The sequence below is a fragment of the Anastrepha obliqua genome, chromosome 3, assembly GCF_027943255.1.
Source record: "Anastrepha obliqua isolate idAnaObli1 chromosome 3, idAnaObli1_1.0, whole genome shotgun sequence".
Lineage (NCBI taxonomy): Eukaryota > Metazoa > Arthropoda > Insecta > Diptera > Tephritidae > Anastrepha > Anastrepha obliqua.
In genome coordinates this window covers 31,249,735-31,277,468 of record NC_072894.1, presented here as the reverse complement: position 1 = coordinate 31,277,468, position 27,734 = coordinate 31,249,735, and the positions used below count along the sequence as shown (strand labels likewise).

Genomic DNA, 27,734 nt, shown 5'->3' with positions numbered 1-27,734 from the left:
CGATTTTGCTACTCGTTAACCCATTTCTTAACGACGTCACTTAAATTCAGGAAATCTATCGAATAGGTGCCATTAGGATATTAAGCCAAAACGCGCCTCATCACTGGTCATCATAAGTTGGCTTGAGCGCGCGATGAACACTTTTCGCAGAACGTCGATTTTCGTAATAAAATTGTAAGATTTCTAAACGTTGTTGAGGCGTAAGTCTTTCCATGATGAGATGCCAATAAGTACTGAAAAAAATTATTAAATTAAATAATTAATTTCAAAAAAACTTATTGCAAAAAGTACCTCCAATATGATCACCCTTTATATGTTAATTTTGATTGTATATCGAAAAATAATTTAAAAAGAGTTTTTAATAATGCTGTTAGATTTAAATACATCTAGAAAATGTTACCATAAATCTTCATAATATTTTATTTTTATTTATCTCAATCAAAACCCGCAAACTACGTTACTTTTGCCGTAAATTTATTTTTGGTTCAATTATCTTACACTCGTCATATTTTTAGACTCAAAATTTCAATCACTAATAGCCTCAATAATGTGTTTTTGTTAGGGCTATCAGAATATGTGATTCTCCATCAACCTCAATTAAATGTTTAAGGGGAAGCTCCTTCAGCACTTTGAAATTTTGCATATTTTGTTTTTTTTCTTTAGAAATTCATTTAGAATCTAAAGAATATCTTTTCAATGTTTTAAGCTTAATAGAAAGTCTAAAAAGTCCCTATACAGTCAGTAAAGTGATGAGCGTCGAACGAAAGTTGAATAAGAACGAAAACTTTAATCGCGTTTTTCTCGAAATACGTTATTTTCCGCGCTGTTGAATATAACTCAAAAAGTTATCAAGATATCAACCTAAAAACTTACAGAGATATTCTTTAATATATTGTCTTTTGCATGCTCCTCAAATTTTTTATTAATTATCACTATTGTTTTGATCAATTTATTTATAAAAAAAGTGTATTTTTTTTCTTTTCCACTTGAAATTTTCTTTTTTCCCATAAAAAATAGGTCTGTGCAAAACGGATTTATTTTTTTGTAATGAAACATTTTTCATTTTAATTGATTACAAGAGACTCTTCATTCCATGGCGCAAATTAAAGAAGCCACGTTTGAGCCACTTTTTATAAAAAAAAAAAATTATATTAATTTAAGCAGCAATATTAATATGAAATTTATTCTAAGATGATAAATACTTTCAGTTTTTCGCAAAAAATGATTGAAAAACTCGTTGACTGGAGTAGCTGTCCCCCTTAAGTTTAATTCAATACTTTTAAACAGCAGTTGAAAATCTCTTCTTCTTCTTAATTGCCGCTATAACCGCTTACGCGATTTTGACCGAGTTTAACAAAGCGCGCCAGTCGTTTCCTTCTCGCGCTAACCGGCGCCAATTGGACACACCAAGTGAAGCCAAGTCCTTCTCCACCTGATCTTTCCAACGCAAAGGAGACCTTCCTCTTCCTCTACTACCAGCAGCTGGTACCGCATTAAATACTTTCATAGCCTGAGCGTTTGTATCCATTCGGACAACATGACCCAGCCAACGTAGCCGCTGGATCTTTATTCGCTGCGTTTTGTCTATGTCGTCGTAAAGCCCATACAGCGCATCGTTCCATAGCCTGCGATATTCGCCGCTGGCAACGTGCAAAGGTCCAAAAATCGTACGCAGAATCTTTCTCTCAAACAGTCCAAGCGTCGCTTCATCAGATGTTGTCGTCGTCCACGCTTCTGCGCCATACGTTGGGATGGGTATGGTGAGAGCCTTGTAGAGTGTTTGTTTTGTTCGTCGAAAGAGGACTTTACTGCTCAGTTGCCTACTTAGTCCAAAGTAGCACTTGTTGGCAAGAGAGATTCTGCGTTGGATTTCAAGGCTGGTATTGTTATCGGTGGTAATGCTGGTTCCCAAATATACGAAGTCCTTTACAACCTCGAAATCATAGCTGTCAACAGTGACGTGGATGCCGATACGCGAGTGCGCCGACTGTTTGTTTGATGACAGGAGGTACTTCGTTTTGTCCTTTGAAAATCGAGTAAGAATAAAAATCGCCTTCACCTAAGGTGTGGAAAATATTTTCACAACTTTTTCTAAGTCTAAGCACTTATTTACTATCTCATATTTAATTAAGGAATCGCATCTCACCGCTGTGCATAAAGTTTCGGAGCTACATAGATGCAACTTTGTATCTTAACTTTTTCCTTCTTAGTAATTTGAATTGTACAACTTCTAAGTGACATTCTTTATTTGAAATTATTCGATGCGAAATGATCCATATACGCTAAAGTTACTATTTACTTCACTTGCACGGTTGAATTATGTTGTCTTTCTATTACTATTTACTTTTACTTTACTTTTACATGAAAATATTCCTTTCAACATTAAATTTTGAAAAGAATAATGAGACAAACTGTATTTACATACAAATTGTATTTCTCCGCTACTGGTGTTAAAGTTAAAAAATATTTTAATTATACAAATTTCTGTTGAAGCAGCCAACCTTCTTGGCACTTCTCAGCTCTCAGCTGCCTAAGCTCTTTTGAATTATTGTGCGAAAGCAAAAAAACGAAAAAAAAAACACAAATCAAATATGTAGAGAATTGAAAAGTGCTACAGCTAACGAATTAAACCATAATTCAGTTTTACCCGTAACATTTCGCTTTTTCCTTTTTTAAATAACTCATTCTGTGAGCGGATTAAATGGACATTCCAATTTAAAGATTTGCCCCCAAAAGGTGTGGCTGAGTAATTTTTCATTTCGTTCTTTTTTGCTTTTAATTTATTCATATTTAAAAGCATCACATCAATATTTTATCATTTCACATTTTCGTTTTTCTTTTTGCGGTAAAAACAAAGCCGAATTAAAACTCATATGCACACACACACATATACATACATATATGGATGTACATATGTGACTAAGGCCACATAAATAAATCTTGTACTCTCACTTCCTTAAGCGGCACCCTCTCACGCTTTAATTTGTGTTTCTCCAATTTGTTTTATATTCAATCAAATAAAAAAAAACAAAAACAAAAAATACTAAAAGAAATATTATTCTACCCAGTGGGATTCCAATATGAAATACGCAAACAGACACACATAGGTTCAACCGAAATAAAAAAACAACAGCACAACACACATCTACACATATACATATGAATGTGTATGAATACCTCCTTTTACATTCTAAGCTCATCATTAGATACGGCGCATTTAAATGTTGTTTTTTTTTTGTTTCATTTGCTGTTGCTCTCTTATGGCCTCTGGTGACGGACAAGCATTGTTTGACAAGAACTTTATATGTGTGCGTGTCGGCTGATTGACGCTAATATCTAAAATTTTTGATTTTCATCATTCAAAAGCCGACAACAAGTATGTGTGACACGACGACACCCGACTGCACTAACACACACAAAGCTCAGTCAAGCATGCTGGATCGTCTCCCGAGGCCATTAAAGATTACTCATTTGCTTTCTTCGCCTTCGCCCAAAATGTTTACTGCTCTCTGTTGTCTGTTTGATGATTGCTGTTTGATGTTTTGTGGTCTGCGTCCATTTATGTACAAACATATGTTCGTCTGTGTGTATGTATTTGGAGAATCCGGACAATCTGGTGTTAATCTTCACTGTTGAGGCGCAGTGCTGGTGATTACGCTGATGATGATTGATTGTTATTTGAACAGGGAAGCGCTTAAATAATAAATACATTTGTTTGTATGTATGAAATGTGCGGGCGGGCATCTTTAACAAATTTGGTATCTCCTCGCCTATTCTTCTTGTACTTTAGCGGTTCAAAAGCTTGTGTCAATCGAAGGGCGTCATTAAAAATACATTGTAAACATAATGAAGTCTACATGAAGTGAATAATTTCACGTAAATTTTTTCTGTAATTCTACGCACACAACCAATCACTCATACACGTATGTATGTATGTGTGTATTGTTCAACTGCTTTCTAAGCACAGTAAGAGGTTTGTGGTGGTGTGTTGAAGTGTGTTGCAGTGTGCCCAGGTGTTTAGCAAGTAGATTAATCATTCGCTTAACTGGCAATAAATAGCGTAATTTATTTACAAATTAATTTTTTAAATTGCTACACAAACGCATTGGTAATTGTGCATAGTACATAAAAAACATAAAAAATCAATATGTGGTATTTACATCCCATATTCAGAATCAATCAATACTTTATATGTATTTTTCTTATTTTTTTTTCGAAATAGATTCTTGAAGGAGCAGAACAATTTGAAAAAATTAATTAGAAGCGCGAGAATTCTCTTGTTGTTTAAAACAAAAATTAATGATGAGACCCAAAAACATATTTTCTAATGAAAACATTTTTAAGTCGAAATCGCAGCGAGTCAAATAAAATCATTTAGACGCTTAAAATAAACAATAAAAAAAATATATAAAATAAAAAAGAATATAAAATAAAAAAAGTATAAAATCAAAAAAACTAATATGAAAAAAGAATAAAAATGTAAAATAAAAAAACAAAAAAAATCATTTCGGTGCTGTAACAGCCTAAACATTCCCCATACATATACGGGTAATGCTGCTGAAATGACAGTCCTTGGTCGGATATAAATCCGGATCGTTGCGGGTAGGTAGAACCGACTGTCGTGGGAACGAAAAATGATTACATTTCCTTGCTTCTTTTCAACAAATTTTTCTTAAGGGGTTTTATACCTTATGTTGGACTAAAAAAACGAAAAATTTTTATGGCATATTCTAAAAATACATCATCTTAAAAATATAAATTCAAAAAATCATAGAGATCGGAGCACTAGAACAAAAGTTACAGACCGCGGAAACGCGCAACCTTATCCATAAATGAAGTGCACGCAAAACTTTAGGCGCGATTATCTCGAAGTCGTTTGAAAATTAACATCGCGGTTATCATTATTTATCAAAAACTATTTGATCGATTTGCATAAACTTTTTTTTTAATTATTCGAAGTTACAACCTCATGAATCTAAACCAAATATAAATTTTGAATTTTCTGAATTTTATAAATATTTGCATAGTTCGCTGGAACTATTTTGTTTTTAATTTTTCAACCCCTCAAAAATCGTTTTTTGGCGCAAAGCGGCTTTCATATCGAGAACATTTTTTTTTTGGGTAAATAAACCATTCAGATTCACTAAAAAACATTTTTCTACAATAATCATTTAATTTTTTTGATTTCAGTTGAGCTGCTCATGCGCTACCGTGATCACCGCAAGCCTCTTCTAAAAAACGGCGTTTCGGGGTAGTGGCGATATCAACAATAAATAATAACATTTTTTAAAATAAAAACACCAAAATGTATTCTTCGAGAGTTACCCTTCAGTATGATATATGCCTCATTTGAATAAAAGTTCTAAAACATATTTAAAAAAAATTATGATAACCGTCCATTTTTTCGGGCTCACAAGGTATATAACCCCTTAAATTCTCTCGATCGTAGCAATTCGAGTCTCTGCAGATATAAAGTTGAGCTGTCCCATTCAACCACTTGTGGCATCGTGCTTTATAATTTTAATACACTCCTTCCCACGTGATTACGGCTAGATATAAGACCTTTTGTTTTTCTGCCAATTTTCGTTCCAGAGCCTTCAACTATAATATTATTTTTGCCTACAATTTAGGTACTTATGTTCAAAAAAGTGATTGTTAAAAAAATCTGCTTCTCTCGATTTTTTTATGGTGTCGTTTTTTTCTTTCCTTTCGGACAACCGACCCCTTCTCCAATTCCCTTTGCCCGTGGAATTACTGTTAGGTATTGCTTAGCGGAGGGAAGCGGCTTATTGCCTTTCTATGAAAATTTGCAGAGACACTCCGCGCAACGCAACTTTATAGTGATTTTATTTGCTACGTTGCAAGAAAAAGGAACAGTTTTCTTTTGTTTGCTTCCTCTACATTATATCTTCATGCTAGGTTAGGTTAGGTTAGCCTGGTTGGCATTAAGCCATGCGTAGACGTTTTCGTCCCTAGCGATACCGTATGGAGACCGATCTCTATGAATACCTAAAGTAGACATCATGTAGGATGTCAGCGCTTCTGGCGAATTTAAGCAGAGCTGGGAGATCCGCTTTTGAGACGTTCTCCAGACCCTCAAACAGTGGAGCTCCCAGGCATTTTACACGCGTTTTTAATAATGTCGGACAAACGCACAGAAGGTGATCTAAAGTTTCCTCAACATCCTCTCTGCACTTCCTGCATTTGTCGTTGCTAGCAATCCCTATCTTGTACGCATGTGCAGCCAATATGACGATTATGACCTGTCAGCATACCTATGATAGTTCTGCAGTCTTTTCACGAGATCGTAAGTACGAATTGACGTCTTCATGTTAGTGAACAGGAAAAAGTCGCAGGGAGCCAGATCGGGTGAATACGAGGGGTGCAATTCATAACGCAATCCAAACAGTTTGGCGGCGACAGCTCCGTATGATTGTGCTGGTGCGTTATAGTGGTAAAACACCATCTTCTTTTCCGCCAAATGCGACCGTGCCTACCTCAATTTTTTTTGAAAGCGTTGTAATCACTCATTTTAGTATTGTTCAGTGATCGTTCGCATTCTAAAAAATCGTCACCACGACCTTTACGGCTGATAGGACTGTCTTCGTCTTCTTTGAAGCAGATTCACCGGAAGAAATACATTGTTTTGATTGTTGCTTAGTTTCTGGTGTGTGACGACTTGAGGCAAAAATTCCTTCGGAACTCGTTTAAACTGCTACAAACACTGGTTCTTTGGAACCCATAACCAGCAAACCCAGGGTTTGGTTTTGGTAGAAGCATAAGTAGGTAGGTAGTTGAAATAGTTGAAGAACCACTCTGGCACTCCTCAAGTAGCACTAAAGCGCTGATTAGATACCAATCTAAGACACCCAACAGGCACATATGTATATCTACAGCCAACCAGAGCTGTTGATGTAATGAGGAAGGTTGATGAAATTTAGATTGGCGCACTGCCTCAGGCTCAGGCACAGAAAAAGTGCTCAACAGTCTCCGTCTCTGAAGTGTCCCACAGCTTCTGCAATGGGGATTAAATTGTGAACCTAGGTTTTCTGCGTGTGTGTCGATCGTCTAAAGATCATTAAATATAGCTATGAGTTTGGAAATCGAATAGCGTGTACTGGTGAAAGCGAGTATGACAAGGGCAAAGTACATTTTTAAATTAAGTTTTGAGGCGGCTTTAACTTGACTATGATTAAGTGCCACTGAATCTTTGATTGACTGACCTGGCATACCGTTCAACGTAATGCTTTTTTTTATATAATAAATCCTAAAAATGTTGCCTGAATACAATTTTCACTTACGAATACAAAGTCAACTAGAGAATAAAGGAAAAAAGCCTTTCCACTTGAAAGTTGGCCATAACACGAGTATTTCAAAGCTTAATGGCTGTATATAAGGACCTGTTTACACCTATTTATCTTCGTGTTTTACTTGCTACAGGTCTGGTAGGAAAAAGCTGTACTAGAGTGGGCTGGATAGGAAAACTGAAATTTACCAAAAATAATTACTATATTATTAAAAACATTTGCAAATACAAATGCTGATTGTGCATAATTCATTCAATTAAAATTCATGGGTATAAAGCAACATAAATACTCATTATTTTTTAAGCAAACACAACAACACTCTTTTAATGATAGATTTTTGGCACTTTACTCGTAAATATATGCATAACAGAGGGACTTTCAAAAAGCGCGGCTAGATGTTGTTTTCAAATAAAACATGTAAAAGTTTAGATTCTTTCAGGTTTCACTATTTTTTTTTCAAAATATGGCTCTTAAGAATTATATGTGGAAAATTATATCCTTTAAATTCGGCCAGGTAAAATATGCCAAACGGTTCGATTCATGAATTCTAAATTGTTGAATACATCGAGATATTGATTTTGAAGGTTATTGAACAACATTTTGCGCGATAGCAGCAATATTCTCATTTGAACGTCCAGTTTTTGGTCTGTCTATACTGTTCTATACTCGACAAAACGAGTTTCTTACAATTTTATCACCAACCTTTGAATTGCCGACTCATTCGGGCGATTATTTTCACCAAACACATCACGAATTTTGCAATGTCTCGTTCTTAAATGTCGACCATTTTCTTAATAGTTGTTGTTCTTACTTACTTATATGGTCTGATCAAAGATCACAACCCGTTACTGGATTAAGACCGACTGCAACAAGTCTCGCCAGGCATCTCTATGCGCGCCTTCTCTAATTTGTTACAACAAGCGGTGATAGGATACCCTCGACTTGGTCCTTTCATCGGAGGTATGGTCTTCCCCTACGTCGTTATCCTCTAACTAGCCATCCGAACCCCATTCTTTGCTGGTGTTTCTGCATCCATGATGAGTTTAACTAAGTCCACATCGTCGTAGAGCTCATACAGCTCGTGATTTGTTCGGCGGTAGTAGTTATCGCCAACGCGAACAGAACTGCAGATTTTCCAAAAGATTTTGCTCTCGAATACCCCAAGAGCGGCTGCATCAGACTGCGACACAACTTATGCTTCAGCGCTATAGAGTAGCACGGGTAAGATGAGCGTCTGGTAGAGTGTTAGTTTTGTCGAACGAGAGAGGTCTCTGCTACACATTAGCCTACTGAGACCATAGTAACACCTATTAGCAAGCGAGATTCGTCGGTTTATCTCCAGGTGGACATCGTTCGTTGTTGTGACAGCAGTGCCAAGATATATCAATTCCTTGACAATCTCAAAGGCTTATTTGCCCGCTAAAATGTTTGATCAAATACCCCGTGTATCTTTTCTAGTGGACAGCATCTACTTCGTCTTGCCCTCGTTAACCGTCAGACACACTCTAGTTGACTCTCTTTTAATAATGGAAAATGCTGCGGCAACATCTCGCTTGCAGTTATTTCTGATGTCAATGTCATCAGTCTATGCAAGGAGCTGCATACTTTTGGTGAAATTAATGCCATTTCGCTGAACACCGGTTGTACGCAGTACTCCTTCCGGGAGGAAGTTGAAGAGATTGCACAATCGCGGATCCTCTTGTCTGAAACCTCACTCGGTATTGAAAGGTTCGAAGAGGTCTTTTCCTACCTTGACAGAGCTGGAGTGTTGCTAAATGTAAATTTGCACAGTCGAATCAGCTTTGCGGGAACACCCAGCTCAGATATAATGACGTATAGGCGATCCCTATCGAAAGTAGTCTTATAGTCGACAAAGAGATGATTTATGTGGTTATATTTTTCATGGGAGTTTTCCGTGATTTGGCGTAATGCGAAGATCTGGTAGATTTTCCAGGTCTAACACCACACTCATAAGGTCCAATCAGTGAGCTGGTATATGGTTTTGGTCTTTCGCACAATACTTTCGACAGAAGCTTACGCGTTGTTCTATCGCGTCTATCGCGCACATCTGTCTACTTGACAGATGTCACCGATGACATCAACAAAAAGTAACGTCTGGGGATTATTCACTGCTGTCATCTAGGCGTCACTTTTGAAATACCCTTTATGACATATTCATATATAAGTAGCGCATACGTAATTTCATATGTTTGTGTGGTGGCTGTGAGTATTATTGGTTTACAATTACAACACATTTAATTGGCTCATAACCAATTCTTAATTATTGACCACTTATTGGAAAATATTTTTTTTTTTGTTCACATGGCTACCATAATAACATAAATACTCGCATTTAAATGAATTTATGAAAAAGTAATTAAATTGAGTAGTTATAAAAAATATAAAGGTTGAAAAAAGGTGTAAATGCATAAGTTAAATGTTGCAGCAGACAGCAGGCAACAGATGCATATATGCTTGTAGGCACTTTTGTGAGAACATACATGCATGCAGATGTATATTTGTGTATATTTGTTGGCATTCTCACTCACAAACTCAGAGGCATTAAACCATTTAACGCCCAGCTTAATGCGTTTAATCAGCTGAAAGCCAACGCAACACTTTGTTGGGACAATAAAAAAAATGAATATCGTGGAAGCAAACGGAAAATGGCAAACAGGAAATTAAGCGACAGCAATTGGAGCGGCATCATTAACAGCAACTCCAACAAAAAGCATCAACAGCGTGCATGTATGTGTGCATATGTGTGTATGCTTCGGGAATGCAACTTTTTATTATGCTCCAACACCAGTTTTTTGCTTGTTTTTTTATATTTTTTTGTTTTTGTTTATTTTTTGTAATTGGTGCTATTGCCTTTCACATTGCACTAATTGCCTCACTGCTACAGCACTAGTTGCACAACATTTCCAGCGAGTGTTACTGTTACTGCCAGCGGCATGCAGGAATATTTGCTGTTTTCCCCAATCGGATAAATAACTAACCAGCGGCACTATTAGCCAGTCAGTTAGAGCGAGTTAGTCATAGAATTAACCAATCCATTGTGGAGTGTTTCTTGCAGCTGGCCGTCAATGTTCACGGTACGAGCAAAATTGGCACTTTCAACTGCGATGTTGCAACAATGAAATTTTTGCACTGTTTTTGAACTTGTTATTTTTATTATTCAAAGGACAGTAGTAGCAATGAGCTTGAGAGTCACTCAAGAAGAAAACTCAAAGGAATAAAAAATAAAAAAAAAAATAAAAAAAAAAAATAAAAAAAAAAACTAATAAAAAAAACTCAAACAGGTATTCAAAGAGCTTGACGGATCGAAAATTTTTCCTATTTAGGAAAACAATTTTTTTGTAGTTCAACAATTAGAGCATTTGCTTTTTAAACTTGAGTTAGTATTTTGAATTTTTAAATGAACTAGAAAAATTTAAAAAATCATTGTTTTTCTATTTCAAAAACGTAAGCGATAAAAGTTGTTTAGAATGAAATTATGTTCCATTTTCTGTATAGGCTATTAACATTTTTTTAAGTTCATCCTACTTTCACAATATGTTTGCTATTTTTTTAAGAAATACCATAATGATGTTCTTATTGAAAAAAAAAATTATAAATTTTCAACCCTAATTTAAATTAGATGATTTGATTTTTAAAGGCCGCAAATAAACGCACGAAAAAAACAGGGTCAAAATTTACAGCTACCTGCTCCGGTCAATGCTATATGCCACAGTTGCCAGTACCAATTTAAGTGAATTCTGTGGATATAGCACCAAGAAAAAAATACTAAAAAATATGTTTCCAACTAAATCTATAGTCGAAACCCTCCGCTGGGCACCCGGGTCTGACCAGACTTTAATTTAATCGCCTGTCGATTTATGGATATAACCCTTTAAAAGGAATCCCTGAACAGGACGAAAAAACGCTAGACTCGAGTGCCCAACCGAAGGTTTTAAAAACGGTTTCCAGCGGGGAGTTAAATGAGATATGAATTTGAAATTTGAAAAAAGTCGAGCTACAGTGCTCTCCTATTCGCGCACTCTAGAGGTTACAAGCTCCTCCGAGGGTTGAAATTTGCAAAGTTGAGCCAAGAAGCACCGAAAGATTTGGGAACTCCTAAAGCAGTCAGGCTAAAAAGCCCATATTATTTAAAGCTCTGGCGAGTGAAAGGGTAGATAATCAAGGAGGAAATCAGAGTAGTAACAGAAAGAAGACATAAGATAGAATAGAGACGAAAACAGAGATAGTTAGTCGTGTGAGAATTCTCCAAATTCTTTGGCAAATCTGAAAATATACTCCGAATATTACTCGTTCTCATGACATCGGAATCCAAAATTCGTAGCTTTGTTCCAGCAAATGCAGGCCACGCAAAGAGAAGATCGTCAGTGCTATCCGCCTCCTCCAAGCGCGATGGGCACATTGGGTCTTCAATGATTCCAATAGTGGTCATATGCAGACCTCTTGTATTGTGTCCCGTAATAATGCCGACTATCAACCGAACGTCTTTTGTACCAAGTTTTAGAAGAAAGTGAGACAGTTTTCTGTTCGGGCTTGCCACAAAATACTTTGCACTTCTGCAGCATCGCTCTAGACAGGACATAATCGCTGATCCGATTCATGATTCCTGCATAACCGATTTCGATTATTGGCTCTGGCCTCTGCTTGGATAACCGCTGACCCACAGTTGGGAATTCATCGGCAATTTCATTTCCTTAAACATCGCAGTGTCCTGCAACTCATATAAGTACAAGTTTATTCTGTCTTGCAACAGAACTCAGCTTTTTCCTTTATATTCTTGAACGATCTTTGAAGTTTGCTTTACGTTCTCCAGAGCCATTAGTGCAGCCTGACTGTTACTAGAGAATCCAATTTGTTTCCCAAATGGTATATACTCAAATACTTTTTTTAAGTCAGTTATCACATGTCGCAAGTCACTTTTGAGAGCAATTCGTTTGAAAGTGTGCACCCAAAAGCTTTGTGAGCAAGCCATTGCTTGGCGTTTTCAACGAATTTCGCTATGTCGAATTTAAGGAGCGAAAAATCTCTCTGAAAGTTTGTATTTATTTAGTTATTCATTCAATAATCAAAACCATGACACTGGTACAGTGTCAAGCGATATTAAGAAATGGTATCTAAATTTTCATTGACAGCCAGGCGGCGACAAAATCTCTCACAACGCAATCGACAACATCTAAGGTAGCAATGAAATGCTGCATATCTTTCAACAAGGCGGCCGAGTCTGTCCATTGCGAAACTAATGTTAGTATATCCCTACAAACATGTAATATTTTTCAATTTTTCAGAAGCATGAATGAGAGATGACGTAACGAACCCACCCCGGAATCTTTCCACAACTACGACCGACTCTCAATGCTAAAGGTACAGCATCCCTGCCAAGCCAAAATAAGCTAGCCTCAGCAAACTGATTTCTATTATAACGAGACACTGTCTTATAGGCAGACACGCTCAGAAGTTAAGCGTGCAGACACATGAACTCTGCAGAAGGTGTCTAAACGAAAAAGAGGAAGAGTCGATCTCGCACCTTCTGTGCTACTGTCCTGCTCTACGCAGACGTAGATTTACCACTTTAGGTAGAGAATTTTTTAACGAGTTGGACGATCTCAGCAATGCAAAATTGTATACCTAATGAGCTAGAAGATCTCAACAATGTAGAGCTCAGGTATCTCCTAAAAGTACACATTGATTGTCGGGAGATCAGGACAAATCTCCCTTGTGGTGTTACAACGAGTTATCAGCCGGAGTGTGTCTGAAGAGTGAGCCAAGAAGAACGAAATATAATTATTGTCCTATTTTAAGCAAAGCATGGCTGTAGTGCCTTCAGCTCTTTGTGTAAACAAATAACAGTGAGTCAAGTTTTAAAGAGTTTATAGATATTGCTAAAACCTACCGTGGAAAAAGTTCAGAAAATTATAATCGAATATCGCTGCGTGAGTATCAGCAAGATGACAGCGAATATTGGCAACTCACAAAATTTTATTTTCTAGTACAAAAAAAATGTATCAGTTTATTAAATTCAGATTTCAATCCAATCACAATTGGCGCTTTCGCAGTAAATGCTTGTTAAGTAGCATTTTATAGCATTTAGCTGGTGCTAAAAACTTAATTCATTCAGTATCTCTTCACGCAGCCTTTTGCTTTACAATCGAAATATAATACGAGGCTTGTACACCGTGTCCTTGTCGTCTGCAGCTCATCAAATTGCATCTTTTCCCATTCCATTCCATCTGAATTTTTTCACTAATGCGCTCGAATGCATTGAACTTCACCCACTTAAAAAAGATGAGAGTGCGAGATACATCATCATTATCCGATTGTCCGATTGCTGTGAGCTGATAACGCCAATGCCGCGACTGATGTTGTCTAAAATATCGTACATCGTCTGCTAACTATCAACAACTCAGCTACTCCGTTCGACGGCTGCCGAAGCAAACAAACAGTTCAGTGGCCTAATTGAAGTATTACCAATGTGTATATGTGTGTATGTACGATTTATTTGTATTTATACGTACGTATGTGCCTCCTGACTGGTTTGTGGTCAAAGTATTTTCCCTTATTGCTTATTGTTTTTTTTTTCGTTTAGTGGTTTGTGCTGTTGTCAAATCAATCCGAAACGAAATGCTGCCAAAATTGCACACTGCCACCAATGCACCACTTATCGCTTTGTGGTCATCTTAAAACGCTTTTGTTGCTACCATAACCGCTACTGTTGTTGTTGGTGCGCCTGTCATAACCACACTGTGTGACGTGTAACCAATTTATCGTTACTCAGTTCACTTTTTTGTTCGAATCTGCAGCCTTCGTCTTCATCTTTACTTTCTTGCGTGTGGTTGTACAAACAATTCCGAAAGCTTTTAACAGCAAACCTCTATTTGCAAAATATAATGGAGCAACGGCAACAAGAATTCAAAGCCCTCGTCAGCTTACACATATTAAATCTGAGCACACATACGCATGCACTTGAAAGTTGCCTGCAGGGAAATATAGTAGCTGCGAACTACATAGAATACCACCAGTTTGTGTTGTATCTTTTTTCCAAAGGGTATTTTTAGCAGAGGGTATTTTTATTTTCGGTGCCGTAAGCGAATGGGTTGGTGCGTGACTACCCTCGGAATTCAGAGCGAACGTAGGTTCGAATCTCGGTGAAACACCAAAATTAAGAAAACGTTTTTTCTAATAGCGATTGCCCCTCGGCAGGCAATGGCAAACCTCCGAGTGTATTTCTGCCATGAAAAAGCTCCTCAAAAAAATATCTGCCTTCGGAGTCGACTTAAATTGTAGGTCCCTCCAATTGAGGACCAACATCAAGACGCACACCACAAATAAGAGGAGGAGCTTGACCAAACACACAAAAAAATGGGGGCACGCCCCAATTAACATGGTAATATCCTACGAAATGTCAATTGTCCGGCTATGCATCATTCAAAATACCAGTTAAAAGACTGTTTTTACTAACCAAATATGATGTGTTTATAAAATAACCAGTTAAAATATAAAAAAAAAATACTCCATCCCATTCCATTCCAACGTTTTAAACTATTTTTTTTGATATTAAAAGTCTCTACAGAATATGGTTTTTTCTTAAAATTTAGTGAAACTTACAGGCACAGGCACCATTAAACTTTCAACAATTAGTTCGAGCTTGCACTGGTAAATCTAAAAAAATTAAAATGTACTCTTTAAAAAAACATTGAAGAAAAAAAATTTTTAAATGCAAAAGAATATTAATTCTACTTATGCTTAGTTAAATTTCGCCCGACAGCTTTGGCCAACTCTCAATGCTAGGCGCACAGAATCTCTGCTAAGACGAGATAGGCACATTTCAGTTAAAACGGAGCATTGCTTAATCGGTAGGCTCGGTGTGCAAACACATGACTTCTGCAGAAAATATCTACATGAGGCAGAGCGATCGATTCCGCACCTTTTGTGCTACTGACCTGCTTTATCCAGACATAGACTTACCATCTAAGGTATTCTATATTCAATTCTATATGGAATAGGAAGATATAAGTAAGTTCTGTCGAAATCAAGGACCTTAATAACAATTCTGTAAAGTACGCACTGGTTTAGGAGATAACTTCCCTACGCGGCATTACAATAGACTATGATTCTGAGTGTGTCCCACAGTGGACAACCGCTTCAACCTAACCTAATATATTCCTTTGCATTAATTTTGCACTAATTACTGCTTGTAGACGTCGTTGCATGGAGTGTGAAAGAGTTATGGCGACATCTCTTGGAATACATTTCCATATCTCTTAAATAGCTGATTTCAGGGAACTTTTCCTCTAATCTGCCATTTACGCAATTCTCTTTTAATGTGGTTCCACAAGTAGTCAATACAAGTAGTCAATGGTACGAGTAGTCAGCTCTAGGCTCTGCGGAGGATGGGACAACAGTTTTTTACGTTGTAAGCCAACCATTCCCTTACAATCAGCGCAGTATGCTTTGGATAGTTATGGTGTATGAAGGTGAGACTTGCTGGTATTTCCTATATTTTCAGAGTTTTAGGATGATGCTCCTTCAATATGCTTAGATAACTCATCTTAGTCATAGTGCCTTCAAAAAAACAAAAAAACAAGCCCACATTAGACGCATTCAGCGCTGCACTTTCTTTCCTTATGCAAATCTGTGGCCTAATAAAGGGTTTTCCAATAACAGGTGATCTTTTATGGGAAAAGTTTCCGGACCGTGTTATCTCTCGAAGAGGTGATTACAATGGGCCACCGAGATCTTGTGATTTAACACCTTGCGACTTTTTCCTTTGGGGCCGCGTGAAAGAGAAGGTCTACACCAACAGACCAGGGTCGATTCAAGACCTCAAAGATGGATTTCGTGAGGCTATCGAGGACATAGGGCAGCCACTTTGCAATTCGGTTATGGAAAATTTCTTGAAAAGGATATTGTCCTGTAAGTGTGGTCGTGCTGGTCATTTGCCTGATGTTATTTTCCACTATTAACGGCATACCTTCCTCTTTAGAATGAAATAAACATGCGATCATTCATATTAAAAAAAAAAAGCATTTTTCTTTGAATATCAAAATAACACCTCTTATTGGAAAACCCTAAAGTTGAATTTCGACTCGTCGGAGAAAATAAGTTTGCTCCAAAAATAATTCGGCTTGCTAATATTTCAACTCCTTAGTTCTTTCTACTCATATTAATCTTTGATTGAGGACATTTTTGCCTTGGAGTATAGGCTCTTTATTCGTTATTGTGCAGAACATTTTGATAATCCACAATTGACGAATTTTTGAGTGCCTGGGTAATATTAACTGCAGAAATTTTTGGGTTCTCGTTTATTGAAGGCGTTTATTCTTCACTGTTTTACATTTGGGATAAGTTTGAAAACTCTTTCAGTACCCGTTTTTCTAGGAAAAGAGTGGTTTTTTTCATGAGTTTTCAATATATTAAATACTGTCGACTTAATTTTATTTTTTCAAAATTTTTGAGATTTGGTGCCCCCTTTTTTCTTCGGAGGGCCTTTTCACTATATTCCTAAACCACTCGATGTTTGCTTATTTAAACAATTTTTTTACTTATTTAAAATTTGAATTTTTTGAATTTTGGTGTTCCAGTTTCTCTTTGGTTCACTGTAAGTGTATTCTTCATTATCTTCTGATACATAATCCTCTAATCATCGCGATGCATTGGTGCGCCTATAGATGAGTCTTAAAGTCTCGTATCTAAAAAAATCAACTAATTTATGCACAAACTGTTCATTTTACTACTGGCCCTGAACACGAATGTCTCCATACTAGTTTTGGCTTTTCCCTGCAGGGTTGTTCAGGTCTCATGTAAAGTGTATATAAACACGTATATATATATATATGGGTGTGTGTATGTAGTATGCCTGTGTACTAGCATATGCATCCTCTTGATAGCCTGCTGTCAATCAATTTTTATTATGTTCACTTCGGAAGCTTTGGTACCTACTTTAGGGACGACAAGAAGATGAATAGAATAAGAATGTGGCAGTAAAATATTACATACATATACACATATATATGTACATACAAACATGAAGCTTTACGTGATTACATTCAACTGTATGGTTGGTTGGTTGGTTGGCTGGTTGCCTACCGTCCGTGGTACCAATGATAGGCACTGAAAGTTGCGTGCTGTCGCACACTGGCTACATAAAACTTGCATACATATATTTGAATCTATATTCATATGTATCTACACCTACCTACTTCTCGTATTATGCGACGCAACTAAATGTCTCGTTTAAAAAGTTTCTCTGTAAATATTAGCAATGGTTTTCCAATTTGTATCTCTTAACTGTTACACGTCATTACAACGACATCCTCTATGCTTATGCTACGGCAATAAGTGAGCCGTATATACTCTGCATGAAAGAGCCGAGTAACAAAGTGAAAAACAATTTCTAGTACAAAACCGCCAAATCCCATTAAAGACTAAACCTTTATTAGTTTCACTCTTTTTTTTGCTATTTTGGTATTGGCATTTCAGACCATTACCCAGCTCTCTACATGGTGCGTGTGGACAAGATTTCCAATTGGGCTATGCATATACGTAATATTATATAATATGTATGTATGCACTCGTTTTTAGGGCCTAAAATTTTGCAAATTTTATTGAGAAAGTTTAATTTAACTTTCGAATTCATATTCAAAATGTACTATATGCAAATATGTGTATGTATAATGTGTGCTTTTCAATAACGACTTTATGCTGGAATATTTTTTTTATCACGCCACATGAAACACCCGTCGCCGGTGGAAGAGTGCGAGACAGCGTCGTCAATTCAAGACATGCACTTAGTAACTTGATTTTTTCAGTTGAAGAGTTCAGCGTAAACGCAGTACTTTGTAATTAATTAAAAGCAGTTAAAAGCTGAGTTTCCGTTGAGTTGTGGTTACTCCCTGAAATTATTTTAAAGGCTCCACATATTTGACAAATTTTGACTTTTTAGCTATTGTTTTTTTTTTTTAATTTGAATTATTATTTCTTGCTTTAAATAATAATATAATAATCTAAGTAATCAAACTCTGTAAATTAAAAAAACAAATCGTAAAATCATCACTGAAATTTCAAAATGTTTAAAAAGAATTTCTAAATAAAATTTGAGTATGCAGTTTTGTAGCTCATTAAATTTTAGTATAGCAAAGTGCAAGCTTGAAGTCGCTCAAAATTTTCGTTGATTTTTGAGCACTTTCAGCCTTGACGATGTTTCGAATTTGCTCCATAAAAAAATGTGTCTGTAGTCTGCCTTATTTTTCGCCGATGCACATTGAGATAAAGCCTCAAAAATATGACCAAAATCCTCAAACTTTGATTTTGAAGGTTTCTGATGCTGCTGAGTTCGAAGTCGTATCGCGAGAAACTGGCTCGATTTCCAAAATAGCAAAACCATTTGGGTTTTTTACCTCCCTTAATTAATTTCATTTGGTATCCCCGCAAAACTATTACGGCTATGCAAGATTACGTTGCTCAATACCAGCAGCGCCATCAGAGTTGAAGAGGTCCTCTCCGAGCCGTTTGATACCAACCGAGATTTCAGACAGGGTGACTCACTGTTGTGTGACTTCTTTAACCTTATGTTGCAAAGATGAGCCACAGAACTTAATCGCTCAGGCACAATATTTTATAAGAGTGTTGATAATGACATCATCGGCCTTAATAAGCGAGCTTTAGGTTATGACTTTTCCAAACTGGATAAAGAAGCAAAGCGAGTGAATCTGATGGTAAACAAGGACGAACGAAGTACCTCCTGTCATCAAACAAACAATCGGCACACTCACGTATCGGCACCCACGTAAATGTTGACAGTTATGATTTTGAGATTGTTAGAGACTCGGTGTATCTAGGAACCAGCATTAACACCGATACCAATATCAGCCTGAAAATCCGTCGGACAATCTCTCTTGCTACTTTGGACTAAAAAGGTAATCTCAACGAACAAAACTACTACTCTACAAGGCTCTCATCATACCCTTCCTAACGTATTGCGCAGAAGCTTGAACAATGTCAACATCCGATGAAGCGACGCTTGGAGTGTTTGAGAGAAAGATTCTGCGCAAGATTTTTGGACCTTTGCACGTAGGCAACGGCGAATATCGCAAGCGATGGAACTATCAGTTATATGAGAATTAGGACGACATAGACCTAGCGCAGCGCATTAAGATCCAGCGGCTACGTTGGCTGGGTCATGTCGTCCGAATGGATACAAACGCTCCGGCTGTAAAAGTATTCGATGCGGTACCTGCTGGTGGTAGCAGAGGAAGAGGAAGGCCTCCTTTGCGTTGGACAGATCAGGTGAAGAAGGACTTGGCTTCACTTGGTGTGTACAATTGGCGCCGGTTAACACGAGAAAGAAACGACTACCGCGCTTTTTTAAACTTTATTAAGAAGAACAATAGAATTAATTTCATTTTACTTTTAACTTAAGCACAAACATCTTATCTCTGAGTAGTCACAAACAAGAAATGGACTACTCTATTTCTCAAATCACCTTCGATAGATAGAGTCTTCAAAACGAGCACACCGTCAAGAAGAGAGTTGTAGACACAAGACTATGGAGAAGGTGGGAATTAAAATTTTATACAGATGACTCTGAGCTAGACGATAAGGTCGGCTATGGAGTATTTTCGAAGGAATTAGGACTGGAGCTATTAGACTACTGCAGCGTCTATCAGGCAGAAGTTCTAGCTATAAAAGCAGTGGCTACATATCTAAATATGCATGCCGCAAGAGAAATATATTCTCGGATAACCAGGCAGCCAGTAATTCAATACATGCGGCTATACTAAGATCAAAGGTTGCACAGGAATGCCGGACAGCCCTAGATCATATATATAGGTCAGCCATACCCAAATAAGTTTCGGGGCACAGAGATATTGAGGAAAATTTTAAAGCCGACGCTATCCAGGAAAGATAGTAATCTGCAGCTGCTCAGTGATACTCGTAGAATTACCATTGGGATATCTGTGGCCACCAGCAAATTAATAATTGATTTATATTTCAATAGGTCATGAAAAGATGAAGACGCCTGTGTAACAGCTAGGCTACTCTGGCCGCAAATAAATAAGAAACATACAAAGGAATGCTTAGCCTTTGAAGGGAGGACATCTCGCGTCTTGATGCTTTTCCACGAACAGAAGGACCCACAGTTTTGTGACATCTCCGAATGGTAGATGGTTTTTTTTCAAAAGATTTTCATGCATGGTGAAAAGATTTTTAGAGGTGTGCTCTTTAACAGACCGTTATTCGACTCTGAGTGAATTTGACAGAGTCAGCTGATGAACTGACGTCACTTGGGATGTGCTGGCGATATACGAAAAAAATCAATCAATAACACTTCGTTGCAATCTGAACAATGACCGATGGGACGAGTGTGTGAATACACGTGAAATGATGGTGCAGAATTCGACTGCCGAATCTCCCAAGCAACGTGACAGCCGAAGTTTCCCTCACAATTTTCTTTTTCATGATATATAAAGAGGAAATCTTGTACATCTATGAATTCGCCATTATCATTTGACCGCTTAGAGAAAGAGGTTTGGAAAAAATGTTTCTTATCAATTGGTGCTTCATGCCCGTGTTCTTGAAACCAGGCACTACCGAATGGTCGTCATGCACCAACCCATTCGGTTACGGCGTTCGTCTTCTTAGAATTCCCAGTTCATAAACATATCTGACTTTATTTACGAAATTCGGTCAGGTTAGATGCCTTATTTACATCAAGAGAACAATCGGTGATCACAGAGGCCCATTGTGATGCCCGGAAGAAAACTTTTCCATACCTATCGCTACAAGTCTCTGAACTATTCCGAAATATATTTCGACAAAAAAGAGGGTGAGTTTCTTTCTTGAAAAATAATTCATTTACATCCCAACAAGGCTGAGGAATTCCAACCGATTCTACTTTAATTCTGCCTTACATTTTAAAAGCCCTAGAAAGCTGCTCTTACTAAACCACAAATTTCTAAAACTAATATACAAACAAAATATTAAATTATAAAAATCAAGTATTATTTGTAATACAAATTTTGGTCGAATGTTCGGTTAAGGTCCCTCGTTTTTCGTTCTTCGAGCGATGTCCAAAGTTAACGCAATAATCTGAAAGTATCCAATAGCTACTCTGGATTTCTTTCCAACTTGTGAAGCAGTGAGAGGTTTGCATATTATAACTCGATATCCCGTGCTGTCTCAGAGCTTTTCCTCGTGCCCACATCCGGTTCTTCTTATATATATGTATATGTATAGAGCCACTGTGTTCCCGACACTTTTGAAGGCGCATTGAGTTAGTCATTGCCAACCTAAGCGGCTTGAGCCCAGCATGACTTTAACTGCCGTAAACCGCAGTATTTTGGAAGTCTGCAAGCTCTGCTCTTTCTTCTCTTTACGTTACCAATCGAATATTGCAACTGTTGAAGCTCTTAAGCAATATGGAGGGTTGTACCACCATTAGGCGAGTGAGTACTAGGTGCCAGCCGCAATCGCACAAGTATCAAATTCATAGATAGGCACATATTTGTAATAAACTGGCAATTGTACAATGACTTGATGTGGTATGTGGCATGTGAATGAGGCAATTTGCTGATGGAGTGGAGTAGCTGCGGACAAGCATACATTATTTCCGCATTTAGTTTTATGCAGCTACTTGTTACAATTTTCTTTGAATGGATATTTGCATAGCTACTAGATACCATTACATATATTTACATACTCACTTTTAGATGTTGCCAATTTATTTGCCGATTTTTTCAAATCTGATTTTTTCTAATGTCGGTGCTAGAGAGTCGCGCTCTTCTTTTCACAAGAACTAACCTTCATCACTAAACTGTGGCTCCTTAAGATACGAGTTCCCAGTCATGGTAGTATAGAAGGTAATGAGATTGCATATGAGCTAGCAAGAAAAGGTTCGTAACTAGAAATAACATAACAGAGACAGTGGCTGTTGCTGTCTCATTCAACACAATAAAAACATCCATTGCCTCATGCTACTCAAGCTTTAATCGAAAGAAGGTGGAAACGATTAACTACATGCACCACAACAAGAAAAATATGGCCGTTTCCACTATTTTTGCGAATGTCCAGGCTTACTTAAAGCAAGGCTTTGCTTTTTCGGTAAGCCTTTGCTACAGGAAATTTATGAAATTTTAGACAGAGAGATAAAAAGTGACTGTTATACTTAGATCTCGCGAAATGGATCTGACTCAGAAAACAAAAAAAAAACTAAAAAAATAAAGATAAAACACCACGACCTAACACGACAGTAACACTAGCCACTTATTAGGATTGTTTCAGTAAAAATACTCAACCACTACAACAACAACCTTTGTAGTTTATTGACTTTTTGAAATAAGTAAATACTTATAAGTACTTTTATACAGGGTGGCTGATGAAAGCCGCTACCAAAAAAAAATTGAATAACTTTTTTTCTTTTTAAGTTATCTGTTCCATTTTTATTTTAATTTGCAGATTGATCTTTAAAATTTATTAAAATGGATAACTGGGACACGCAAACAAGAATTTGGATAGTCCGCCGCTATCACGCACTGGAGTCCGTAGTTTTGGTACAGAGAGAGTACAGGCGGATGTTTGGCGGCGATCCCCCGAGCAGATGGACCATAATGAGACTGGTGAATAATTTTGCTGAGCAAGGAACAGTCGCAAGAAGGCCTTATCATCGAAACCCACCAGTTCGGACGGAGGAAACGATCGCTGCTGTAGCTGCAGCTATACAAAGCAATCCAAGAGCAAAACAAGAAGCTTATCTGCTCAACTTGGTGTCAGCCGACAGTCTTTGCAAACAATAATGCACAAAGATTTAGACTTATTTCCCTACAAAATTCAAATGGTTAACAAACTGAATGCAGCAGACTTACCGATTCGCTTGGAATTTTGCCAGAAGATCCTGCAAATGGTGGAAGAAGACCAAAACATGTTAAACTGCCTTTTCATGTCTGATGAGGCCCATTTCGATTTAAACGGCAATGTGAACAAACAAAATTGTCGAATATGGAGTACTTCTAACCCACAGTTACTCCACGAGACGGAATTGCATCCTCTTCGCGTGACAGTGTGGTGTGCGGTTTCTTCACGCTGTATTGTCGGGCCTTATTTTTTTGAAGAAAATGGTCACACCATTACGGTTACTGGAGACCGTTATTTGAAAATGCTGAAAGAATTTTTCTATCCAGAACTACGCCGAAAGAGAATTTCTTTCAACTCTGTGTGGTTTCAACAAGATGGGGCAACGTCTCACATAGCCCAGACTGTTATGACAGAGTTGCGACGAAAATTTCCCAATAAACTGATTTCAAGAAACTCCGAATTTCGTTGGCCCCCCAGGTCGCCTGACCTTACTGCACCTGACTTTTTCTTGTGGGGTTTATGTAAACAAGAAGTTTATAAAACAAAGCCAACAAATTTGGATGAACTAAAACAATCCATTCGGGCAACATTGCGGCTATTCCTGTCGCAACTCTCAAAGCAGCAATGAACAACTTTTTACTAAGATGCTGCACTTGTGTCAACGAGCATGGGGGGCATTTAAATTAAATTATTTTTAAAACTAGTTAAGCTACATTTAATAAAATTTAATGACCTTCAACCTGAAAAAAAAAATAAATGAATTCCATACACTAAAAAACAAGTTATTTGAGTTTCTTAATGTAGCAAAATTCATCAGCCACCCTGTAATTAAAAATCCCTTTTCATATTGCAAATGTTATATGTTTGCACGCATTTTGTCTCAAATTATCACTAAAATCTACTTTTTTTACACCTTTTTCAGATGGTTTTGCCATTTCGATGATGACAACTATGTCAACGTTCCACGGCTGGTCAAACTCTTGGACGAGTACAGCCCTTCAGTTGATTGGTATCTGGGCAAGCCTAGCATATTCTCCCCACTGGAAATACATCTCGAAAGCGTAAGTACCAAATGCTATTCAAAAAAACAAAAATATATTTTATAATACCAATCGTCTTCCATAACAGTATGCGCCAATGACGCACAAAAATAAAACCACGGCAGAGAAGATTTCTTTCTGGTTTGCAACTGGTGGTGCTGGTTTTTGCCTAAGCCGCGCGCTGACTATGAAAATGTTGCCAATAGCTGGCGGTGGAAAATTTATTAGTATTGGACGTAAAATACGTTTCCCCGATGACGTCACTATGGGTTTCATAATTGGTGAGTTTGTGCACACACGCACACACTTATAAACATTCGCATTTGTAATAATTTTAAATGTATGCTTTCCCTTGCCTACTTCCAGAGCATCTGCTCAAAGTGCCATTGCGCATTGTGGAGAATTTCCATTCGCATTTGGAGCCCATGGAGCACATACGTCCTGAAACTTTCCCAGACCAAGTTTCATTTAGTTATGCGAATATGCGAAATCAATGGAATGTCGTAAAGGTGGATGGTTTCGATTTGGCAACGGATCCGAGGCGTTTCTATTCGCTGCACTGCAAACTCTTTCCTTACTTCAGCTTTTGTCCACCAAGATGATAAACTCGCTTAAAGAATTTATAAAAAATGTGGTTTTCTTTATTTTGTAAAATATTTACCGACCTGCTGTATTTAAAAGAATAACATAAGAAAAAAGTCTCCAGCAAAATTGCGCTGGCATAAGTTTTGTAACTAAAACTCAAAACTGTGATGTAGTTTAAGATGTAAAAAAAGATGTATGTATGTCTGTGTAAGTGTAGTAGGGAAACAAATAACATAATAAATAGAGAATTACTGTAATGAAAGACAATAAAAATGTATTATAAAAATCGTAAATTTACTATATTAAGTACAGTAAGTGCAGTAAGTCTGTCCAAGAGAATTGTGCGGTCTAGTATTCGTATGCAGTAAATCAGTTTAAGTAGTATACTTTAATAAAAAAAAAACATATTTCAATTGGGATGATTGGGCAATCAACTTTATGAATTCTGGGCCCAGCTTCACTTGACGCAACTTTCGGAGAGTTTCTGCGTGTTTTCTTTGACTATGCTTTAAGAGGTGGATCAGCTGGCAAATGTTTTATTTTTTAATACATTTTGATTTGAAATTTTTTTTATTTCATTTTTTTTTAATTTTCTTTTTTAATTTTTATTTTTTTTTTTAATTAAAATTTTTATATCTCAAGTTTTAGCCTCATTAACGCCCCATACACTTACTATTATCGACTGGATTAGCCTCGAAACTCTATGATGGTTAGTCCCTGACGGATATAAAATATACAGTCGGCCGGCCACCCCACCCAAACGGGGTTTTTTGGCACTCTGCAGCAATACCGTTTCATGCTACTTAAACATCCTTATTTTTAGAATTGAGTTCGGGTTTTCGTCATTTAATATACAAGTGGCAGCAGTCGCACGCATTGATCTTGGCCGCATATTTCACAGTTCTCTGCACAAGTCTAACACCTTTTTTTCCCAGCTCTCGCCACCCAATTTCGATCGATAATCACCTGTGCCAGTGGCGCTCATTTTTCTATCTGACTTTCTGTTAGCAGAGGTTTGAGAATTGTGCTCAGATTTTTTAAATTGATTCGATCACTTTGGTTTCGGATGGCCATCGTAGACTCTCTGTTTTCTTTTTGCGCCAATTTCACCATAGCGACCCTTAGCAACACTGTCGGATTTCTATTAAAAATTTGCTATATCTATTTACCGGCATGCCTTGGGATGCACCTGTTGATACCTCTTTACTTTCTGAGCTCAAAGTCAACATTCTCGAGCTCCTGGTATTAGTTGTTCCACAGACATCCGTCGAAGCTCGGCGATGTTTTGGCACATTTTGCAGTCTTAGGACCTTTAATTAAAAAATAATTAAATAAAATAAGCATTTCTATGAATCATGTAAACTTCTGTTAAATTTGCAATTAATTCATCGTCGTATTCATTCAAAAGATCAAAAAATGTATATAGCGTGAAAACACTTTTCCACTCCTATAGCAGGTAGAGCCTGCTAACAAAAATTTCGGCATCGCACACTTCTCTTGACACAGACAAAAATATACGTTAAAGTAGCAAACTAAGAAATACAAATGTATAGTTTAATGTAAAACTCTTTTAACACAAATCATAAGATGCTGCAATAACACAATATTTTTAATATTTTAAACATATTTCATATAAAGCCTTTACTTTTAACTATTACGTCATAGTACTAATACCATTGAATAGGTGTAGAGCAAAATATGTCAGTTCTTGGTAGCGGCAGATCTACCAATGCTTTTTTTCTACTTTGTGCTTCCTTTTATTGTCAATTTTATTACTATGAATATTGCCTACAATAACCAGCTTCTAGTCTCTATAAGAGAAAAAAAAACAACTTCCACGGATATCTTTGGAATCTAATTGTTATAAACGCAATAATGCATTCGCTGTAAATACATTTCATTTTATAATATATCTACATAAACATGTATGGCTATGTAATTTTAGTCTTCCATTTACATAAACTACTCTATAGTTTTTTTTTTTTAATAAATTACATGTACCTAGTATGTATGTATGTTTACACTTTACTAAAATACACAGACAATTTTGTTAATTATATATTACAATAATGATTTGAAGCTATAAAATAAATTTTTAAAGAAAATATAAACATGTATGCACTTATTTTATCTAATAGTCGAAACTTTAATAAAAACTAATTTATTTAATATTCTTCTTCAACGCGATTGGCGCGGTAACAAAACGCGTTTCTTCTTGCACTAACCAGCGCAACTTGAACGCACCGATTATCGCCACATCTTGCACAGAAATGAACATAAAGTGTAACTCGAAGATGTGAAGCCATTAGAACTAATGGTGGTGACTACAGATTATATTGAATATATTATTCTTCTTCTCCTTGATTGGCGTGATAAACGCTTACGCGATTTTGGCCGAGTTTAACAAAGCGCGCCAGTCGTTCCTTCCTCATGCTAATAGGCGCGAATTGGACATACCGAGTGAAGCCAAGTTCTTCTCTACCTGATTTCCCAACGCAGAGGAGGCCTTTCTCTTCCTCTACTACCACCAGCTGGTAATACTTTCAGAGCCGGAGCGTTTGTATCCATTCGGACGACATGAGCCAGACAGCGTAGCAGCTGCATCTTTATTCACTGCGCTATGTCTATGCCGTCATAAAGATCATACAACTCATCGTTCCATCGTCTGCGCTACACGCCTACGTCAACTGCAAAGGTACAAAAATCTTGCGTAGAACCTCAAGCACTCCAAGGGCCGCCTCATCGGATGTTGTCATCGTTCAAGCTTCTGCGTCATACGTTAGGACGGGCATGATGTGAACCTTATAAAGTGTTAGTTTTATTCGTCGAGAGATGACTTAACTACTCAATTGCCTACTTAGTCCAAAAAATCCTTCTTGTTGACAAGAGAGATTCTACGTTGGATTTCATTGCTATCGGTGTTAATGCAGGTTCCTAA

At 37.1% G+C, this 27,734-nt stretch overlaps 1 protein-coding gene across 1 annotated transcript in view; it reads left to right on the top strand.

Annotated features, from left to right (window-relative positions):
• Window positions 1–26,681, top strand: part of LOC129241282 (fringe glycosyltransferase) — a 218,339-nt gene extending 191,658 nt beyond the window's left edge. Inside the window, exons 5-7 of the mRNA XM_054877532.1 lie at window positions 24,094–24,232; window positions 24,300–24,492; window positions 24,578–26,681. Of these exons, the coding sequence (XP_054733507.1) occupies window positions 24,094–24,232; window positions 24,300–24,492; window positions 24,578–24,813 (568 nt within the window). The 3' untranslated portion in view covers window positions 24,814–26,681. The remainder of the gene's footprint in view (window positions 1–24,093; window positions 24,233–24,299; window positions 24,493–24,577) is intronic.
• Window positions 26,682–27,734: the final 1,053 nt, after the last annotated feature.